Source organism: Euleptes europaea, chromosome 6 (assembly GCF_029931775.1).
Source record: "Euleptes europaea isolate rEulEur1 chromosome 6, rEulEur1.hap1, whole genome shotgun sequence".
Lineage (NCBI taxonomy): Eukaryota > Metazoa > Chordata > Lepidosauria > Squamata > Sphaerodactylidae > Euleptes > Euleptes europaea.
In genome coordinates, this window is record NC_079317.1 from 50,298,643 (window position 1) to 50,318,726 (window position 20,084).

At 43.2% G+C, this 20,084-nt stretch overlaps 1 protein-coding gene across 1 annotated transcript; it reads left to right on the forward strand.

Annotated features, from left to right (window-relative positions):
• The first annotated feature begins 615 nt into the window (after positions 1 to 615).
• On the forward strand, positions 616 to 19,393 carry ZFYVE19 (zinc finger FYVE-type containing 19). The gene is made up of 11 exons (XM_056851876.1): positions 616 to 650; positions 766 to 1,002; positions 4,153 to 4,206; positions 5,041 to 5,201; positions 6,818 to 6,963; positions 10,287 to 10,380; positions 12,281 to 12,487; positions 13,411 to 13,490; positions 16,449 to 16,556; positions 17,100 to 17,251; positions 19,274 to 19,393. The coding sequence occupies exons 1-11, from the start codon at positions 616 to 618 to the stop codon at positions 19,344 to 19,346; spliced, it is 1,347 nt and encodes a 448-aa protein (XP_056707854.1). The 3' UTR covers positions 19,347 to 19,393.
• The last annotated feature ends 691 nt before the right edge of the window (positions 19,394 to 20,084 follow it).

Here is a 20,084-nt window from a genome sequence, read left to right on the forward strand (position 1 = left end):
CTCCCCCAAAATCTCCAGGTATTTCCCAACATGGTGCTGGCAACCCTATCTGTCATATTTGATATTCTTTTACATCATTTCAAAGGAAACGTAAAATCCACTTTACTGTGCTGTGAAGGGGTAGAAGAAAGTAAATGCTTTGTTATAAGGGTCAACAATGTGAGAGACCTACATTGATAGGTGATTGACACATTTTGTACTCCTATGGCCAAAATTAAGGAACTTTAGGATCCCATTGTAGTCAGTGGGCATATTTAAGTACACACTTTACTCTAAAAATGTAGTGTATGAATAAGGAAACATGTTTGGAATGACAATTCACTGAAGAGCCGTGATTAACTGCAGCTTCCTGTTGAATTTAGTGGGAAACCTAGGTTTGTTGTCATATGATATGTGCCAGTGGCCCAAAGTTGTTAGACTAAATGTTGATTTACATACTTAATTAACAAAAGCTTAATAATAATATATTTGTTAAAATTATGTCTCCTTGCGTTATTTATCTTAGCAAGTGTTTAATTTGCTTATGTATAGAAAACTGTCAGAGAATTCAATGTAGTTATGGTGCCTTAAACCAACATTTAGTCTAACAACCTTTTGGGGACTATAGCCTGAACAATGGATGGAATGGACTGCAGTCCACGAAAGCTTATGTAAGATTAAACGTTGGTAGCCTTTTAGGTGCTACCAGATCTCTATTTGGTTGTGATTGCAGCAAGCTAACACAACTGCCCCTTTGCTATGTATGTTCGGCACATGTTGGTCTAGAAGCATCTTCTTTGTGATCCTTCCCAAAAACTACAATAGAGATTTCTCAGTGTTAGTACAGCCAGCTTCTAAGGAGGCCTGCTTCCTTCGTTTCCCCTTTTTCTGCCTCTCTCAGTATGGATGCAAGAACTGTGGCCGAGCGTTCTGTTCTGGCTGCCTCGGATTCAGTGCGAGCGTCCCCCGTTGTGGAAACACTCAACAGAAGGTGTGCAAGCAATGCCACAAGGAATTAACCAGGTGAGAACACAGCTGTGGTTCTGACCGATGTGTCTGTACACATCAATTTCCTTTGTTAACATACAGGAACTGGCGAATATGAATTGCCCCTTTGTGCTAGCTGAATGAAAAGACATTCAGGCCTTCTACAACTGCAAACAAACAAAAGAGCAACAATGTAATGGGAAGGGAAATACTTTTATTCAGTTGTGCTGCCCCTGTGCGTTTTGCATATGCTTTTTTGGGGGGGGGGTCTATAAGAATGTAAATAAAAACAAAAAATACCATTAAAAAGCAGAATTAAGAAACTTAGTAAAAAGACAATAATCACTGAGCGTGTGAAAAGCATATAAATTTGTCCATACCCACAAATCCATGAACATGTTTCAGATATTATATAGGTGCATTAAAAGAACATTACACAGACCATGCATGAGTATAAGCACAGCTCTTAAAAGAAAAATTACAGCGATCACTGTAAAACTTTGAAAAATATACAGCTTACCTGTAAAATTGTATAATCAAAGCAGTTCCCACAGCAGCGGAGCTTCTGAGAGAAAAGCCTGATGGTCTGGCTCAGTTTTTATATTGTATGAGAGAGAACCATTGGAGGCTTTAATTTAACCCATGAGGGATCAGAGCCATCCGTCTCAAAATCCATTCTGCCTCTTTGTTCAATAACATTTTACCCCTGTGGAATTCTGACCTGAAAATAGCCCAAAATGTAACATCTGTTAGACCATGGTGGTGCTTTAGAAAGTGTTGAACCAAAAGGGCACCTGTTCTTTTTTAGATGAATATTACTTTTGTTTTCTGCAATATGTATTCTAAGTTTTTTCAAGGTTTTGTCAACATGCAGCTTGTCAAAAGGACATCTAACAATATACACTACCCCAGAGGTCCCCGAACTTTCTGAGCCTGTGGGCATCTATGGAATTCTGACCCAGGGTTGCTCTTTTGTTTTTTTGCTCGGTCTTTAGCATGGTCCTCTTTCCCTGTACCTTCTGCACCTGCCTATCGTCTGGGCACGGCTGCTGTTTGGAAAGACTCTTAGATGTACTGATTTAAACCAAGTGCCACACAGCCAGAACCTACGATCTAGCCTTCTGAGGCTCAAGTGTAAATGATGCCAACATATTGATAGCACTTAAAGTGTCTATATTAGACTTCTAATTTAATTGTAGTTCTCAGAGTGAATGTGATCTGGTGGATAGAAAAGTGAATCTGGGAGTCCCAAGTTGTTCACCTCCTGTCTCTGCTAAGAGTGAGTGATGTCGCCTTGAACAAGTCAATAGCCCTTCCTCCTTTCTGCAGCATAAAAACAATATAACTAGCTTCATAATAGGGCTGTTAGGATGAACACAGTGTAAATGGCTAAGCACTTTGCAAACTGAAAGTGCAATATGAATGGCAGAAGGCAACAGTAGGCAGTGGTGATAATTTAATCCTAAGAGATGAGGCTGGCCAAGTTTTCCAGACTTGTCTTGAGGACAAGCTGCAGGGTACCGACGTAGAGGAGGTGGGCAAGAAAGGACCTTCCCTTTCCTCTGCCTTTCTTCTAGCCTAGCCTTTCAACTGCCAGCCCCCTACTCAATAATCCACAGAGGCCTCCTTGCTCCTAGTATTCCACCCACTGTAGTGAAGCACTTCAGTAGTTCATAAACAAATTCTAATGATTACTTGGCAATAAGGGTATATACATGGTTATAGTCATAATAAATCTCATACTAGTCTGTTATATTACCTGGCTTCATAGGCACATCATTCAGAATGTTCTGGTTACCATCCTTGTTTTATATAATCACTTTTGTAGTATATTCCAATATCCTTATTGCGACATACAATTCTGAAACTGCAATAATGCATTTCTTAATTAAGGTTTCTTGGTACTCTTGAATTCAGAGAATTTCAGTGACATCCTAAGCAGAGGTATACCTTCTGAATCCCACTGACTTCACTGCACTTAGAACAGTGTAACTTTGCTTAGGATGGCACTGTAACAATCCTTAGTCTACCGGCTACATTCCTTCTTTCTTCCCCCCTTCCCCTGACTGAGTGCACATCAGGGCTCAGAAAATATGTTGCTTCTTGTGCCCTAATGCTGAGAACTAGTTCTTGAAAACAGAGGGCGGGAAGGCAAAGTTGTTTCTCGACAGTACGTTTTCATACTGCAAAGTGGAGGTGCACATGGCTGAATGCTTCAGAATGCCAAAAAAGTTCCCTACCTGTAGAAAGCTGGCATGTTGGGAAGAAGCCGAGGCTAGAACACTTCGCCTGGGGTGCTTTTCACAATAGGGAGTATTACTGTCCTAATCATGTTCGCAGTGCAATATTTTCTCAATTTGCACTTGCAATAGAGATTCCACACCGCACAGTGTTAATCCATTAGCTGGGCTTTCCTTTTCACAGTAGGTACACAGTACCATTATCCCCTCCCTCTGTTGCGGTCTCTTCTCTGTCATGAAGCCCTGCCGACTCTCTGTTCCCTTTTAAAAGACATTTTGGGTGCATGTATAGTGCTGAAGAAGAACTGAGCAATAACACAAACATTTTTTAAAAAAACGTTCTGCATATTTACGTAGCACTGCTTAGGAATAACCCAAAACTTGAAGCTTTCCACCTCTTGTACTTGCCTGCCTGTTGTAGCACAGCTCAATTCCCCCCCCCCCCCCATGAACAAGTTCCCCTCTCTCGATTTTGCTGCAGTTCAGCACTGGGCAGGAGATGGTAGGTGATTTCCACCTCTCTTCTCAGGGCTAATTACAGCCTTGGCAAACTCATGGGGTTAACAAACCCCCCCCCCATGGTTGGGGCATGAATGCAGGGCAATGCCTTGTGGAAAAAGAAAAAAACACTCGCAAATTGGGTGACAGTGAAAATCCTCCTTGTGAAAGCATCCCTGGACATCTTTCCATATGGAGGAAGGGGTGCGTTTGACTGTTCATTTTATATGAGGGAGAATTCAGTCATGTGATCCCATTGCCTATAGTCTGAAGAACACAGTTAAGAAATGGTTTACCATGTGATCTGTAGTTTGTGAGGACTGGACTTGTAAGTGTCATGCTGCTGTTCTCAAGGCTTCTCATAAGAATGAGGGCAAAGACAAGATATTTCTTGCCATTGTAAATAAATCCATATTCTCCCCCTGTGACTTTCTCATTTGCTTTTTAGTGGACCACCTCAGTCCAACGCAGCTAAATGGTCCCCACCAGAGAACTATAAAAAGTGAGTCCTAATAACAACATAGTTGGCTTAATTCCATATCCTGTGTGTGTGTGTGTGTGTGTGTCAGTGTACATACTTCAGCATTCTGTGTCTGTTTAGAATCAAACCGAGACCAATAGTTCTGACCATTAACCAGCTGCCTATAAAATTGTCTATTGGTGGCAGAATTCTTAACATACAGTACAAGGAAAAGGTCCAGATAGCTTTCAGAGTCTGATCTACAATGGTTTTCCGGCTGAAGTAACAATTCTCATTTCGTAATGGATTAGCTGTGCTTCCGGGCCTCAAAACATCTTGAAGCTCAGGAAAATTAGTTTTCCATGTTAATAACCGCTTAAACTGCATGTCTCTTAAGGACAGTTCCCATGTCCATTACTTTATTACTCAACAAGATTCTAGCTGAACGTTTGATCGATTTTGAAAAGGTGACTGTGAGGTGTGGGGATATGAAAACTCTGATGTTTGATCTGTGAAAGTGAATTAATACCTGTAAGCCCTAATTTGAAACTGCAGTCATCAAGTTACCAGGTTTTAGAAGACTGATGGGCTTTTAGAATTCTGCTTCAGATCTCCTGCTGTAATGTATACCACTGTGGTTTAGTTGTTAGTCTAGGCCTAGAGAGATGCCAATTTAAATCCCTACTTGGCCATGAAACTCACTAGGTGACCTTGGGACAGTCACACGTTCTCAGTCTAAGCTTTCAGACAGGGTTTGTCGTGAGGACAAAATGAGGAAAGGTTAGGCTGCTTGTGTACCACCCTGAGCTCCTTGGAGTAAGAAAGGGATTAAAATGTGATGGAAGAGCATAAAGCTTATGCTGGCGGTTCTTGCAGGCGTGTGGCGGCTCTCGAGGCAAAGCAGAACCAGCCACAGGGGCCTCAGAAAGGCTTGGTGAAATCCCAAAGTCAAACAGACTCCAGGTTTCGAGGGCTGTCCAAAGAGGATCGAGCCATCGCAGAGAGGCTGGAGAGGCTCAAGAAGGAATCAAAGCCCAGTGAGTCTAATTATATTTCCTGTCTTTCAGATGTCATATCGTACAGAGTTCAAAAAATGAAAGTGGGCTGTTTCTATACAATGCAAGAGAAGGAGAAATGTTGATAGTAGTGGTCAGCCCCCTTGTACAGTCTTGAAAAAGCATGGGAACTAGGGTAGCCATCTCTGGGTTGGGAAATACCTGGAGATTTTGGGGGTGGACCCTGAGGAGGGCGTGGTTTGGGGAGGGACTTCAATGCCAGAGAGTCCAATTGCCAAAGCGGCCGTTTTCTCCAGGTGAACTGATCTCTATCAGCTGGAGATCAGTTGTAATAGCGGGAGATCTCCAGGTACTACCTGGAGGTTGGCAACCCTAATGGGAACACAGAACGTGATAGGGTTTTGGCACAAGCAAATTATAGGACTTCAGCAGGGTCTCATGTAGAGCAAGGTCTTTCCCAGCAACTGCTTTGTGAGATCCTTTACCTGGAGGTGGTAGGGGCTGAAGCTGGGGCTTCTGCATGCATAGAATATGCAGCACCACTGGGCCATAGGCCTTCTTGTACTGCTTGCTTTACTGCTGCAGGAGGCTCTCCTTGATCCATTTGTTTGAAGGTGCTGAAGGAAAAAAGCCAGAGAGAAATTACCTTCGATTTTCCATGCCCAACATGGTGCCTGTGGGCATCCACCAACACCTTCCTTGCTGCCCACCAAGAGTTTTTTAAAAGTGTGTGGGGTCAGGTGGGGCGCTTGCCCAGAAAGGCTTCTCTTTGGTCACTGGAGATCTGATTGGCTGCACAGTTTAAAGTAATGTTGTTTCAGCGGCAGCTGCCACCAGTGTTGTTTTCATTCTCCCTTATACCTCTTTTCCAATGTATTTTTTAAATTACCCTCTCCTCTGCACTTTGGCTTCCCATTTGTGCATGGCTGTGTCCCTGTGGTAGCCATTTTGTGGTAACCTCATGTGGCAGCTGTTTTGTGGTTGTGCCCACCAACCTTTGTCAGAATTCCAAGGGTGACCAAAGGCTGAAAAAGTTTGGGGACTCTCCCCTAATTCAAGGTTGGGTATTTACCAGCTTGCAATTGGAAAACTAGCAGAAGTGTATTTTCAAGTGTGATGGGAAGCATTCTTTGTTTTTCCAAGCCAGTTTCTAGCCTTCAGGTTGCAAAGGCTTACTTGCTTGTTGTGTGGGCGGAGTCTGATGAAATGACTGACGCTGGATGGGGAGTGTGTTTGCAAGCCTTCTGGTGATCAGCAGATGGAGCTTAAGCATTCTGAATAACTCTTTGTCGTGCAAATAGCAGACGGTGAATAAATAGTCCAATTCTCTGGCTTTATTCAGACAGCAGAATTCAGATTTGATGATACTAAACACATACAGACATTAGCAGAGAGATAAATGTCCTGTGCCAGTACCCCTATGTGGTCTTCAATATTTATTGATGTATTTGTTTGATTAGTATGCCGCCCATTCCTGGCTAGGTCAGGCTCTGAGCGGCTTTCCTGGATCTCTCTTCATAATGGGTGTGTCCTTGATTACCTAGAATTGTGTTAAGTTCCGCTGTGTAAGAATGAAAGCAAAGAAAGGCACACAATTAATTCTGATGGTTAATAAACCAATTTGCTCTTCACTGCAGAGTCCGTCCCTTCACAGGCTGAAATAGAGTCCAGACTGGCAGCACTGAAAGATGGCCCTACGAAGCCCATTCCATCTACCCAAGAGATGGAAAACCGCCTGGCAGCCTTGCAGGGCAGACCTCTTCCCTCCACAGCTCCCAGGCCAGTAAGGTCCCTCTCTCCTTTGTAACTCTTTACCAGATACTGTTTTCTAGTGGCAACAAAATACTAGGGATAGCTGTCTTTTGCATAGATCCATGGGTTGGACCTTGTGTCACAGCTCACAGAAGTATCTTTTTGGCAGAGTAGAAGGCAGGGGAGGATCTTTCCCTGCCTTCCCCAAGCAGCTCGCTGTTGTGTTGAAAACCTACTCTGAGGATCAGGAGAGCCTTGCAAACAAAACTTTACTTTTACTTTATTTTAGACCTATGCTGCACCCCTCCCCTGGGTCACAGGGCTCAGGGCGGCTCAATAAACAAGAATTCAGCAACAATAAAACATACAAAATCTTTAAAATACAAGATAGTAAAATAATATCCTAACAGACATCAAAATAAAACGTCATCAACTGGCACTCAGCAACCTACATCCCAGACTGCTGTCAAAACCAGGTGGCACTGCTGATACAGTGGAAAAACACAACATGGTATGGAGTGCTGCAGCAAGAAGGTGGAATCAGGAAAATTATCTCCTTCTCCTGCTTCTATTGGTGGCTCGTTTCAGCAGAAGAGGGAAAAGGAGGCTATTTTACCAGATTTCCATTTGTTACAGCAGTGTTCCATACCATGGCTCATTTTATATGCCAATGCCAGAAGTCTCGGAGCCAAGATGGGGGAGCTGGAATGCTTGGTGCTCAATGTCAGTTTTTTAAAATAAATTTTATTAAATATAGACACATGCGGAACAAAATGTCAACTACACAACAGTACAAACTGAGTTCAATGGAATTTCAAGAGCGTAGCTTGTTAAAGAATTTTCTTTAATGGTTGGAGGGGATTACATGAAAATTTTGAATAAAATATTGAATAGTTATATCAGGACATATTTTTTTAGAAATGAATAGATAAAGTCTCAGTCATCGTAGAGGGAAGGACCCCCCTTTCCCCCCCTCTTTTCCCTTTTTATTGTTGTGTGTTCTTTGGTTTTCATTACCATAACTTGATATTATATTTTATATTGGATGTGAAGTTACCATATGATTATTTTGTTTGTAGTGTTCTGTAGTTGCTGTTTTGTTCTGTAGGACAATTTAGATATAGTAAATATCTTAGAAACATGGTGGAATGTGGAAAAGCTATGGGGTACAGTCATCCCTGGGTATAAGCTCTCTATTGACAGGACAGGGAGGTACGGGTTGGGGGAGGCGTTCCGTTGTACATCAAAGAAGGCATAGAATCAAATAAGTTAGAAAACATTAGGGGAATGAACTCCCCAACAGAAGCAATATGGGTGGAAATACTGGGCTTTAAAGGCTACTTAAGAGTAGGGTGTACTGTCGCCCACCTGATCAAGCCCTTGAGTCGGATCTTGAGATTGAGAAGGAAATAAGGGAGGTGACTAAAGCAGATAATGCTATGATACTGGAAGACTTCAACTACCCTCACATTGACTGGGTAAACACGTGCTCGAGTCATGCTGTAGAATTGAGATTCTTAGACATCATAAATGAGTGTTCACTGGACCAGTTGGCCACAGAGCCAGTGAGAGAGGTAGTGATCTTGGACTTTGTTCTGAGCGGGGCTCAAGACTGGTGAGAGATGTACAGGTTGTTGCACCAACTGAGAACAGTGAGCACAAAGAAAAGTTACCCCTAAATTCCAAAACTGTAACGTTTGATTTCAAAGGAGGGAACTTTACAAAAATGAGGTGAATAGTTAAAAGGAAGTTGAATAGTTAAAAGGAAGTTGAAAGGGAAACGCAAAAAACTCAAATCCCTAGATGATGCTTGGAAGCTATTGAAAACCACACTTATTGATGCCCAGAGAGAATGCATTCCCCAGGTTAGGAAAGGCACTGCCAAGCCTAAAAGAATGCTTGCGTGGTTTACAACACAGGTCAAGGAAGCTATAAAAAATAAAGAGGCTTCTTTTAAAAGAGGCTTCTTTTACGTCAGCCCCAGTGAATTGAACAGAAGGGACCACAGGCACTGGCAAAAGAAATGCAAGTCAATCATTAGGCATGCAAAAAGAGAATTTAAGGAGCCAGTTGCTAAAAGCATCAATACAAACAGTGAAGATTTATTTAAATATATCTGGAGCAGGAAACCAGCCAAAGAAGTAGTTGGGCCTTTGGATGAGCAAGGAATAAAGAAGTTGCTAATGGAAGATAGGGAGGTGGCAGAGAAGCTCAATGGATTTTTTGCTTGTGTTCACTGTGGAAAGTGTGGGGCATGTGCCCATGTTACAGCCACTGTTTTTCTGAAGAGCTGAGTCAAATTGAGGTGACAAGGAATGTAGTTCTAGACCTTTTGGGAAATTAAAAACTGATAATTCTCCTGACCCACGAGTTCTTAGAGAACTCAGATGTGAGATAGTTGATCTACTAACTCATGTGTGTAACCTACTACTAAGTCAGCTGCTGCACCAGAAGATTGGAGAGTATCAAATGTTACACCAATTTTCAAAAAGGGGTCCAGAGGAGAACCAGGAAATTACAGGCCAGTCAGCCTAATGTCTGTCTCAGGCAAATCAGTAAAAACTGTAATCAAAGATAGGATTGTTAGGCACATACAGGAACAAAGCCTGCAGAGGGCAAATCAGAATGGCTTCTGCCTAGGGAAGTCCTGCCTCACCCGTGTTTTGGAGTTCTTTGAGAAAGTGAACAAGCATGTAGACATTATGTACTTGGACTTTCAAAAGGGACCGTGTCCCTGTGGTGGACTCAGGGGTGCAATATCATCTCATTTAGTTGCATAAGGATGTGAATGTTTTGAATAAAGTCTTTGTTGAAAGCAGTGGACTGGTTGGTTATGTACTTCAGTTTCTTCATCTCAAGAATAGGGGCAAGAGTTACCTATCTTGGGAAGAAACAGGACGCTCACTGAATGCTCTTGGAAATTTTTTGGGGTATTTCAAATATAAGGAAAGCAAGGGAATGAACAAAGAGGACCTTGTTATATAAGAAAGATGCTCTGTGTTGACTAGGAATATTTTCCCGTTGAATTATACTCGATATATAAAACTATTAAAAGCTGCCTTGTTGGTTTGATCTCAGCTCTCAAACAGCTGGGCTGCAGATAGAGTTGGGTTTTGTCGATCCCCATTCCGGCCTGGCATGCAGTCCAGCTTCCTGCTGCTGGTGCTGTGGGTTCTTCAGTCGCTCTAGAAAAGAGATATCTTGATTGGCACAACATAATGCAAAAGCTCTCAAGCTGTTTGAAAAATCTGGGAATCCTTCTGCTTGGTGGTGTTCTTTGTCTCCTAACTGTGACCCACTGAGTGCCTCGTTTTGCTTGTCTAACTCTGTTTGTATCTCTCTCACTCTGGCTAGGTTCATCAGCTCTCCAGCACCAGGACACAAGTGGAGCAGTCAGATGACCTGCTGAACCAGATGGCTGAGGAAGTTGCAATAGATCAGAGCTCAGGTGTTCTCCCTCAAGGTTCTCGTTCAGTTTTCATTCTCCCTCAGTCTCATCCTATAATGACTTGTACAATGCTAGAACTTCCACAAAGTTTTCTAAAAGTAAACCTGCTCTTTATAACACCAACCTGAAAAAGGTGCAGCAAAGTTTCAGAAAATCTTGAAGAGAAGACAGATAATAGTATTTAAAGAGCAGTCATAGCGGGTTCTTCACTTGTGATGTGAGCTTGACTTCACAATTTGCACGACAGATGTACATTCCAATAATTCAAATGCTAGATCAGCAAACTGGTCTTGCCACATGCTTTGGCAAGAAGGGCTGTCAAGCTTTTGTTACTTGTTATGAAGTGATACATGTACATTTATAAGCTTAGCTCTCATCTTTGAAGAAAAAAACATTTAAAATATAGTTGCGAGGAGTTAAGCCTTGTGCCTCTTATCATTTCCCTATGTGGGTCAATCCTGCACTGGGGTGGAGAGACTGTGGAGAAGTGGTAACATGACCACCAAGGGTCTGGGAACTTTAAGGAAGTCAGATTGAGGAAATGTAAATACGTTTCACATTAATGTCTGCTGTGTATGTTGGGAAAGCTGGCTATAGATGTCTCAGATCACCATCATAACATTGTAGCTTTTGTTGTGCCTTTCTTCGTTAATTCTGTGTTTAGTAAGATCAACCAGTGGCATCTTCTGTATACCGATTAATGATGCTTGAACACCCACCAATTAGGCTCACATCCTGTGTTCTGCTCCCAAATGAGGAGTGGATTTTTTTGATAATTAGTTCAACTATTCATTGGCACGTTCATGGCTGTTTGGCAGGCTGCTTCACTGTATTTCTTCCTAACAGTGTAGTACAGCTTAATTGGTTTTTCCTACATGAGCATGCCTATTATATTAGGTGCTTTGGAACACAGGCAGGAGAATGCTGCTGCAGTCGTTTTGTTTGTGGGCTTCCTAGAGGCACCCGGTTGGCCACTGTGTGAACACACTGCTGGACTTGATGGACCTTGGCCTGATCCAGCATGGCTTTTCTTGTGTTCTACAGCCATGGCCACCATTTTTCCTGCCATGCCATCAGAAGGCTATTGGAGAATTTTTTTAAAAAATCAGTAATTGCTATTGTGGTGTAGCATTCTAACAATATACTGCCAGGGTCACTGAAGTCCCAGCTTTCATTTTTGTACAAAGTCTCTAGCTCCTTCTGTTGCACAGGTATAAGGGAAGAGGTGCAGGGATCACATTTCTCCATATGACCCTGCAATGGAAATAAATAGACACTTTAAAAAAAAAAAAAGAAAGCTGGGATTGCAGTGATCATGGCAATGCATTGTTAGAACACTATGTCACTAGAGCACAATAGTATTACCAATTCAAAAACCTCCAAAATCCTTCTGGGGGCACAGCAGGCAAAAATGCAGGGAAACTGTGGCTCACTGAGTGGATGCAGCCCTAGATTGTATAAACCAGTCATACATAAACGCCGTATTTTTTTTAAAAAAATCCTATTCTTCTGTGTTTGTTTAAGTAGTCCCTAATTCATGGCTGCCAGTCTGCTTGGATCAGTAACACTTTGTACAAACACAGTTTTGGGGGAAAAAAACCTCACACCTATTCAGAAGACATTTGAGTTGTTTGCTGCCTGTTGGTCAGCCCTTGTGATTGGCTGACATCTGATCATCTCATTTGAACACGGACGTTTGACTGTTGAACGTGTTTGACACAAATTCTGCAGCATTCCTAGTAATGATATGCATTCTGGTAGATCTGTGTCTCATCCTTGATGGACTAGAAGTTGAATGTGTAAAACTGCTTGCACTGAAATTCCAGGGGGAATTAGCATTCTATCTGTGATGTGTCTCTATCATGCATGTGTGAATTCACCCTAAGTCTTTGCTCTCCAGAAATCAATACACAGAGTTTGAATGACCTAAATCGAACTGATGGGATCACCAGCATTGATGATCTGGATCCCAAACAGTTGGAAGAAGAGAAGAATAAACTTCTGGCAGAGGCTGCTACTGAGCTGAGGGAAGAGAACACCAGGCAGGAGAAGATTCTAGAAGTGGCCAAGCGATTGGCTGTACTCAGAGGCCAAGACCCTGAGCAAGGTACACGAGACTGTTCTGAGGAACAGAGGCTTATTTCTTTGGAAGAGGTTAATCTTTATTTGCTGACTAATGGGAATTAGTCCAAGATGCAAAACAAGTAAATGTCTGTTTCCTAGTCCCAACATTGTGGTTATTTGTGTGTGTGTAAAGTGCCTTCAAGTCGCAGCTGACTTATGGCGACCCCTTTTTGGGGTTTTCATGGCAAGAGACTAACAGAGGTGGTTTGCCAGTGCCTTCCTCTGCACAGCAACCCTGGTATTCCTTGGTGGTCTCCCATCCAAATACTAACCAGGGCTGACCCTGCTTAGCTTCTGAGATCTGACGAGATCAGGCTAACCTGGGCCATCCAGGTCAGGGCTGTGGTTATTTAGAAGCAAATAATAAAAAAAATGAGTGGTTGCTCAAGGCACACTGGTAACAAGAACTCTATGATTTTCACAAGCAAAACTGTGAAGGTGCTATTCTTCTAGCCTCAAGACAAATTCAAGACACACTTTTGTCTTCTGTTATTTAGCAGTCCTATTCTTTCTGCCCCAATACTCTTTTCCTCTAAAATATGTATAATATCGCTTCAAGAAAGCTCAGGTGTTTTGACGTTTTTCACAGTATGAAGACAAACATTTGTCAGCCACTAACAAATGAAGCCTATGAAGCTGCAAGTTAAAGACACACCTGCAGTAACCTATTGAGAAATTGGCAATCCCAGTGCCAACAGCTAGAGCAGGCCTTGCCTATACCAGCAGTGGGAGATTCAGATTCTTGACTCATTTGCAAGGACTAGAAAAAGCCTATGATCTGGTATAAACACAGCTCAACCCCTGTAGGTAGAATCTGCATAAGTGGAGGTATAAGGTGTCTCTAAAAACATGAAATGATATATGTATGTAAATTACAATGTCAGTTTCACGAACTTTCTTTCACAGTTACTTTGGATGATTACAAACTCCCCAACAGTGATGAAGAAATGGAAGAGGAAGAGGCCATTCAAAGAGTTTTGAAACAGGTTTAAAGTAGTTGCCAGCCATTACTTTTGTGGTATTAATCTTGTTGCTCTTGAATCTTCTTTAATGCACCTGGTGTATAGCCAGCAAGCGAGGATTTCATCATGTCCAGGTTATCCTTATGATAACTCTGTCCTTGGAGCACGCTCTCAAAGATTTCCCTAGAGTGGTCCGTATGTCTTGCAGTTTTTTAAAGTTTTTTTTAGCTTGAGCAAAGGAAAGAGAAGATTCTAAAAATTGTTTGGATGCTTCAATGTTCATTGGCACATTTTATAATATTGCTCGTTGGTCTTCCAGATTCCTCACTTAAGCCTCTTACTTCTTGTCCTTCCTTCTGCTTGCCTCATCCTGTTCAGCATTCTCAGCATGTTTGCTGTTGTCACTGATCATGCTGTATTCAATTTAAGCTGCTTCTTCTCGGTTTCAGACATCCTCCTGGCCCTTTGTTCAGTTTCTCCTCATGTTCCTTCTTGTATTCTCTACTAATCTAATTCCCATTTGCTATTAAGCTGACTTTTTCTAGTGCCATATCCCAACTGTGATCCATGGGCACAAGGACCAGAGGATCTTCCCACCCTCCTACCCTCCCTCCTGGCGCAAATTCCGATCCCGGGAAAGTCTATTCCCAGGGTTGAGGACTTGTGTACTAATAGCTGCACTGGTTGGACACATGTAATGGGGAGGGAATTGCTCCTTTCTTTCTCTTCTGGGAGTGGTGCTGCACTGATACAAGAGTCAAAAAGGGTGATCTCATTCGCTTCCCATTACAATCACCCAACTGGTGTTGCAAGCCTCTCAGCTCTAGGAATAAAATTTCTCATGATCAGAAATGGATGTAGCAGGGAGGACAGGGCATGGAAGCCCTTCCCTTCAGACCTGGCTTTGTGTCCTGTATTCACCCTTAAAAAAAACACAAACTCCTCTGACTTGCATTTCCACCTTGATTTTAATTTCTCACCTTCTTTTCCTGCCCTTTGCTGATTATCTTGCTTCCTTTGAACACCAAGTGTTAATCTTACTTTCCCCCTCCCATTTCCCTCTTTTTCTGTCTCATGACCTTAGAGCTGTGATCCCAAACATGGTAGCTGTGAGCACTATGATGCCCGTCAACGTGTTTTCTGGTGCCCACTTCCTTCTTCCTCAAAGCGAAGAGCCAATTCTGCTTTCTTCTACCTCGTGGGAAAAGGAGGACCCCAGAAGGCTTCATCATTGTGTCAGGAGGGAGTACCCATCTTATAATAAGGAGGGTGCTTGGCATGAAACCTCCTAAAATTTGATAATTGCCCCCACCCCATGACAGCCATTTTATGACTGGCCCAGCCTTCTATGGCAGCCATTTTGTGGTGGTGTCCAGTACCCTTTCTTAGAATTCCAGAAGTGCCCAGAGGCTTAACATGGTTGAGGACCCCTGCCTTAGAGTATAAGCTTGCAGTTATGGCCTTGTCAGAACCAGCTCTGGGTGAATTTGGGAAGGAGGCAGGTGAAGTTGAGGCAGAGGTAAACAAGCTTGGAGCAGAACTTTTTAAGGGTCTCAATAATTATTCTGGCCTGTTACTGTTGGAGGGTTGGTTTTTTTATTAGTTTTGCAGGTCTGGTTGGTTTCCCTCTAATTCTCTCCTTTGGCCAGAATTTGGTGAAGGTGCACAGGCTGAATTTTGGTAGATGTGTCTCACATCTAATTCTCAGGGCTTTCTGTGGACTCAACTTGACAATTATTGGTTGTAGCTGATATATAATGCCTAGTACATACTACCTACTATTCAAGTCATAGATGGTGGTCAGATGGGGGGCTCCAGGGAACAGGGAGGTAGGGAGACTAAACAGATAGAGTTCATTTCCCCTCATGCTGTACTACAAGAACACGAGATGGCTGTCCTTTGGGACTAGAGATGACTGCTCTCAGCAGTCCAGCACTGCATTGTATTTTCCCTGTTGCAAATGGCGGTTTGGAGCTGGATGAGCAAGAAGCTCCTCGTCTGAGGGTGGAAACGTATTTATTACATTTTGAATTAAAACATTTATAGTCTGCCTTTCCCTCCTCCCCTCAAGAGGAGCCTGAGGGGGAGGTGTGCTTTTTGCCATCCAGGCTACTACATGCTTAGAGGCTAGGCCAGGCCTATTTCCCATCCCACCCTTTATTTCTTTAGCGGATGCTCAGCTGCCCCAAAGTTCCGTGTTTCATGGAAGGCAATGAGTATGCTTGGTCTTAATCAGGTTGAGGGTTATTGGGTGGGGGGAGATGCCTTCTGGAAAAACAAGTATTGTTCCACATAGCTGGGAAATGTGCACCACCAGCCCAAGTATGCAGGAACCTTTATCTTGTCTATGGGTGGTGTCATTTCGCTGCCCCACTGTTAGGTTGAGGACCATTTTACATTTGGTATTGGGAGAAGTGGTGATGGCGATGATGTCAGATTGGACAGGAAGTGCTGGTCAGATGGCAAGGCAGATATTTAGAAGAAATTTTGTCAGTAAGTTTGGGAAACGTAAGTGGAATGTGTAGAATTGGATTTCATGAGAAAACAAGTCGTTTTAAACTTCACCTATAGACATTGAACTAAGTGCCACAACGATGAACAATCCTTGCTGTTAATCTCTTCTCTGATACACGAACATTTAGGTGTCTGGCCCAAAACATTGAGCAGTAAAGGAAATGTACGTTCTGCACAACCAGGCCTGGCCTGATTAACACTGATTGTATTCATTACCTGGCAATGGCTTTATATATCTTGTATCCAGTAGAAGCATCAAAAAAACTCCACTGCAAGGGTTTACATTATCTTTGGTGGCATTTGGAAATATATGAAAAACATACATTCTTGCCAGCTGATAGATTAGCTAGTTGCATGTCTGTTTGCTAAATAAAAGATTAAGGGAGCAGAAGAAAGTGATTACTGAGAAGGGTCTTTGATACGAAGAAAAAGTTTTCTGTTTCCAAAGCTCTTTCTTATTTCCCACAGCTTACTGAGGAGGCCGCTCTGGATGAAGCAAGCGGCTTCAACATTACCCCAGATCAGTCCACCCAGGCAGGAAGTGCACATCAGAAACCAGTCAAGAAACCCAAGCAGGTGAGCAGCTAGTCAGATCCTCTCTGTGTGGGCACCTGCAACTCTTACACCTCTGTGTTGCTTTGAGATTAGCTGAGTGCATTAAACACTATCCCAGTGATCCCCAGTGGGGCACCCATGGTGCCAGCTAGTAAGTTTCCTGGAGGCCATTTGCTTCTTCAGTGAAGTACCTCTTCCCTAAAGCAAAGAGAGTGTTTTCTGCACCTCAGTGGAGCAGGAGGTGCTTCAGAAGAGGCACCTTTGTGTTCTCAGGGAGCCCCATTCAGAAACAGCTATCTCCATTGCAGAGAGATGCTTGGCTTGCAACCTACCAGTATTTTGTGACTATCCCTATCACCCCATGACAAATACTGTGTGGTGGCATCAGATGGCAGATATATCTGAAGTAGGGCCTTCAACAATGACCATAGGAGTCGGATAGGTTCACAGTCATGCTTGTTTCCCACAGTTTCTCTTTGAGGCAAGAAGGTGCTTTTTTTGTGCGTGGCCTTCGTGCTCTTTTTTTGTGCATGGCCTTCTTATATTTGTCTTCTCCTTCATTAGGCGCAAGCTTCGACATCTAAAGCCCTCGTCTTGCCTGCTAAAGCAGTGGACAGCGATGAGGAAGAGTTACCTTGGTGCTGCATCTGCAATGAAGATGCTACCCTGCGCTGCCACGGCTGCGATGATGACCTCTACTGCCACAGGTGCTTCCGGTAAGTGGAATAAAACCCAGCTTTACTTGCTGTGAATTCAGGGTGTGCTTCTGCTGAGTTTGTAGGAAGAAGAGTTGGAAGCAGTCACGATTTGCAAGGATGCCACTGAGGAAAGTGTCTAGCATCATTAGTAAAGTATATAACATGTCTGCTACAAACACTATTTGCTTTTGATATGATTTTCTAATCTCGCCGTTACTCTGAAGTCTTTTTTTTAAAAATCTGGCAGAACCTGAATTTCAGAAGTAAACTAATAATGTAAATGTCTATAACTTATATTTCAGAATTCTGGTCTCAGAATCTGGAGCTACATCCAAACAGCAGCATGAAAATGTGCCCTTACCCCCAGGAGCAGCAGGAGCAAGTGGCACGGGAAGATGTGGGAAAGGCAGCCACGCCACCCATTCCCACGCCACTTGCTCTGCTGCCACCCCTCCACCCCCCTCCACCTCCATGTCATGCCTGCACTGTGTGCGGGGTCCCCCTGCAGCCTATTAAAGGGCTTTTATTTCTTTTTCCCAGCTGTGACGTGTTGCTATAGTGTCCCACCTTCAAAATGGCAGAACGAAACGCTGCCTTTTCTCTCTGCTCACAGCCATTTAGAGCAGGGGTGTCAGACTCAATTGTTATGAGGGCCAGATATGACATAAATGCCACTTGGTTGGGCCGGACCATGCCTTGCCAGCCCAGAACAAGAGTGTGTGTGTTTGTGGGGGGGATGGCTGCCTCAGCTGGCTCACAGGCCGGATAAGAGCTCTCAAGGGGCCGGATTTGACCCGCAGGCCTTATGTTTGAAACCCAGATTTAGAGTCTCTGTGCAACTTTGAAAAAAGCCCCTTAAAGGTCTGAAAGGGGGAGAAATGTGGTGCTTACTTCTGCCATTTTGAAGCTCCACCACCCCTCCTGGGGTGGCTACAGGGTTGAGCTCCACCTGCAGCCACCCAGCTGTTTCTCTTTTACTGGAGAAAAAATAGTTTTATGTTTTATTTGGAGGGAAGGCAACAGGAGCCAGATGAATCATCTGCATGGTCTCCTTTACTTCAGGGGCTTCCTGATGTCCCTATGTGGAGGGGAAGCCTTTGTGGGAAGCAGCTTGGTGCAGCAGTGGAATGGCAAACAGATAAGGGCCCGCCTGTAAGGAAGAAACAGTCTTGGGCATAATCCTGTGCAAGCCCTTATTGACATGGGTGGATACATACATGCAGTTTCTCTGCATTTCAATGGGGCTTGCTCAGGAGGAGATTGTGCCTTTAATGATGCCACTCCTTCCTGCAGCTGCACAATCCAGCTGTGTCGGCATCCTGAGCTTTCTCAGAGCTGGACACAAGTGAGCTGAAGCCCTCCTGTTTGTCAGCTACGCCCATCAGAGTAAACATTCTACTCTTACATTATTCAAAGTATGTGAGACCTTGTGCTTCAGACTGACGGAGAGCTTGTTATTCCTTTGCAACATCTCCTCTGGGCTTTGGCTGAGCGAGAACCCCTGCAGCTATCATGGGCTGTTCTGCCTGCCCTGGTCTTTTTTCACTAAAGAGGGTCTGCACTTCCTGTTTGGCTTTCAGGGAAGTTTTACCAGGTTGATAATTGCACGCATTTTATATGGGAGACTTATACAGCCCAGTATAACAACTTGAGACAATCTTACCAGATGTTTATGTAATTGGTAATATATTATACAACCTATATACATGCCTGGTCTGATATATATTGTCTGTATATGTGTATATATATCTGTAAATATGTGTGTATGTTTTACATGGGTTTCAATTGACCACTGAGGAAGGCCAAATAGGCCGAAACGCGTCTGGTATGTGGTTATAGTACATCAACCTTAGGAAATTCCATTGTGCTGTTTTAATGTTTTAAAATACATTTTATCTTGACATAGCGCTTTAAATAAATTATATTTTCATTATCTATATATTTTATTTATCCCACCCAACCTTGGGTACCCAGCTTCTGTTTTCTAGATTGGGTTTCATTCCCCTTTTCTCTCTCTCTTTTTCCCTCCCTGGCTTTCAGGGAAGGCCATGATGGGTTTGATCGGAAGGAGCATCAAACTTCGAGCTATCGCCCTCCTCAGAAGAAAAAATGACACTATGGAAGGTGAGAAGAGAATGAGATGTCAGATGGGTGAAGGAAGGAAGAGTTGCTGGGTGAAGGAAGGAAGAGTTGCTGCTGAAGTTGAAGATATCCAGGACTGGTGGGCATTGCAGCCTCAACTGTCAGATCACTGAACAATGCAGCGCTGAGAAGCCTGGAGGGAAAGCATTTGGCAAAACCGAGGCTGCCACCGTGGAGTTTAACAGTACACAACATCTGTCCATGGATAGCTTTGTGAGTAAGCCAGTGATGCTATGGAGGGGAAGAATATCATGCTTTAAAAGGTGAGTTGTAGTGTACAAAGTGACTCCATAACTGGATGAGATGTGCAGCAAGAATGTCACATAGGTAATAAATTATATGCGAGAAAAAAGTGTGATGACTTTTCTTTTGAGAACAGCTATTAGTCACCATAGTATCCTAAAATCTGAGAATTTAATACCATTCATCATCTCAAGGTCACTTACAGTGCAGTCCTAAACAGAATTGCACCCTTCTCAGCTCAGTAACTCTGTGTAGGTAAATCTAACTCCTTACACTGAGTCAGTAGACTCTGTGACATCCCAGGCTGAAATCCTTCGTTAATGAAGGTAACTCTGCTGCTGATCTTGTAGAAGCTTAGTTCCTGTCTGTAGTTCTACCATAAGGTTTTGAGTTAGGATAGGAAAGACAGGAAGACTAGTTGAATATCTGGGTCCTGTTCTTCTCTCTCTTTCTCTGGTTTTCCACC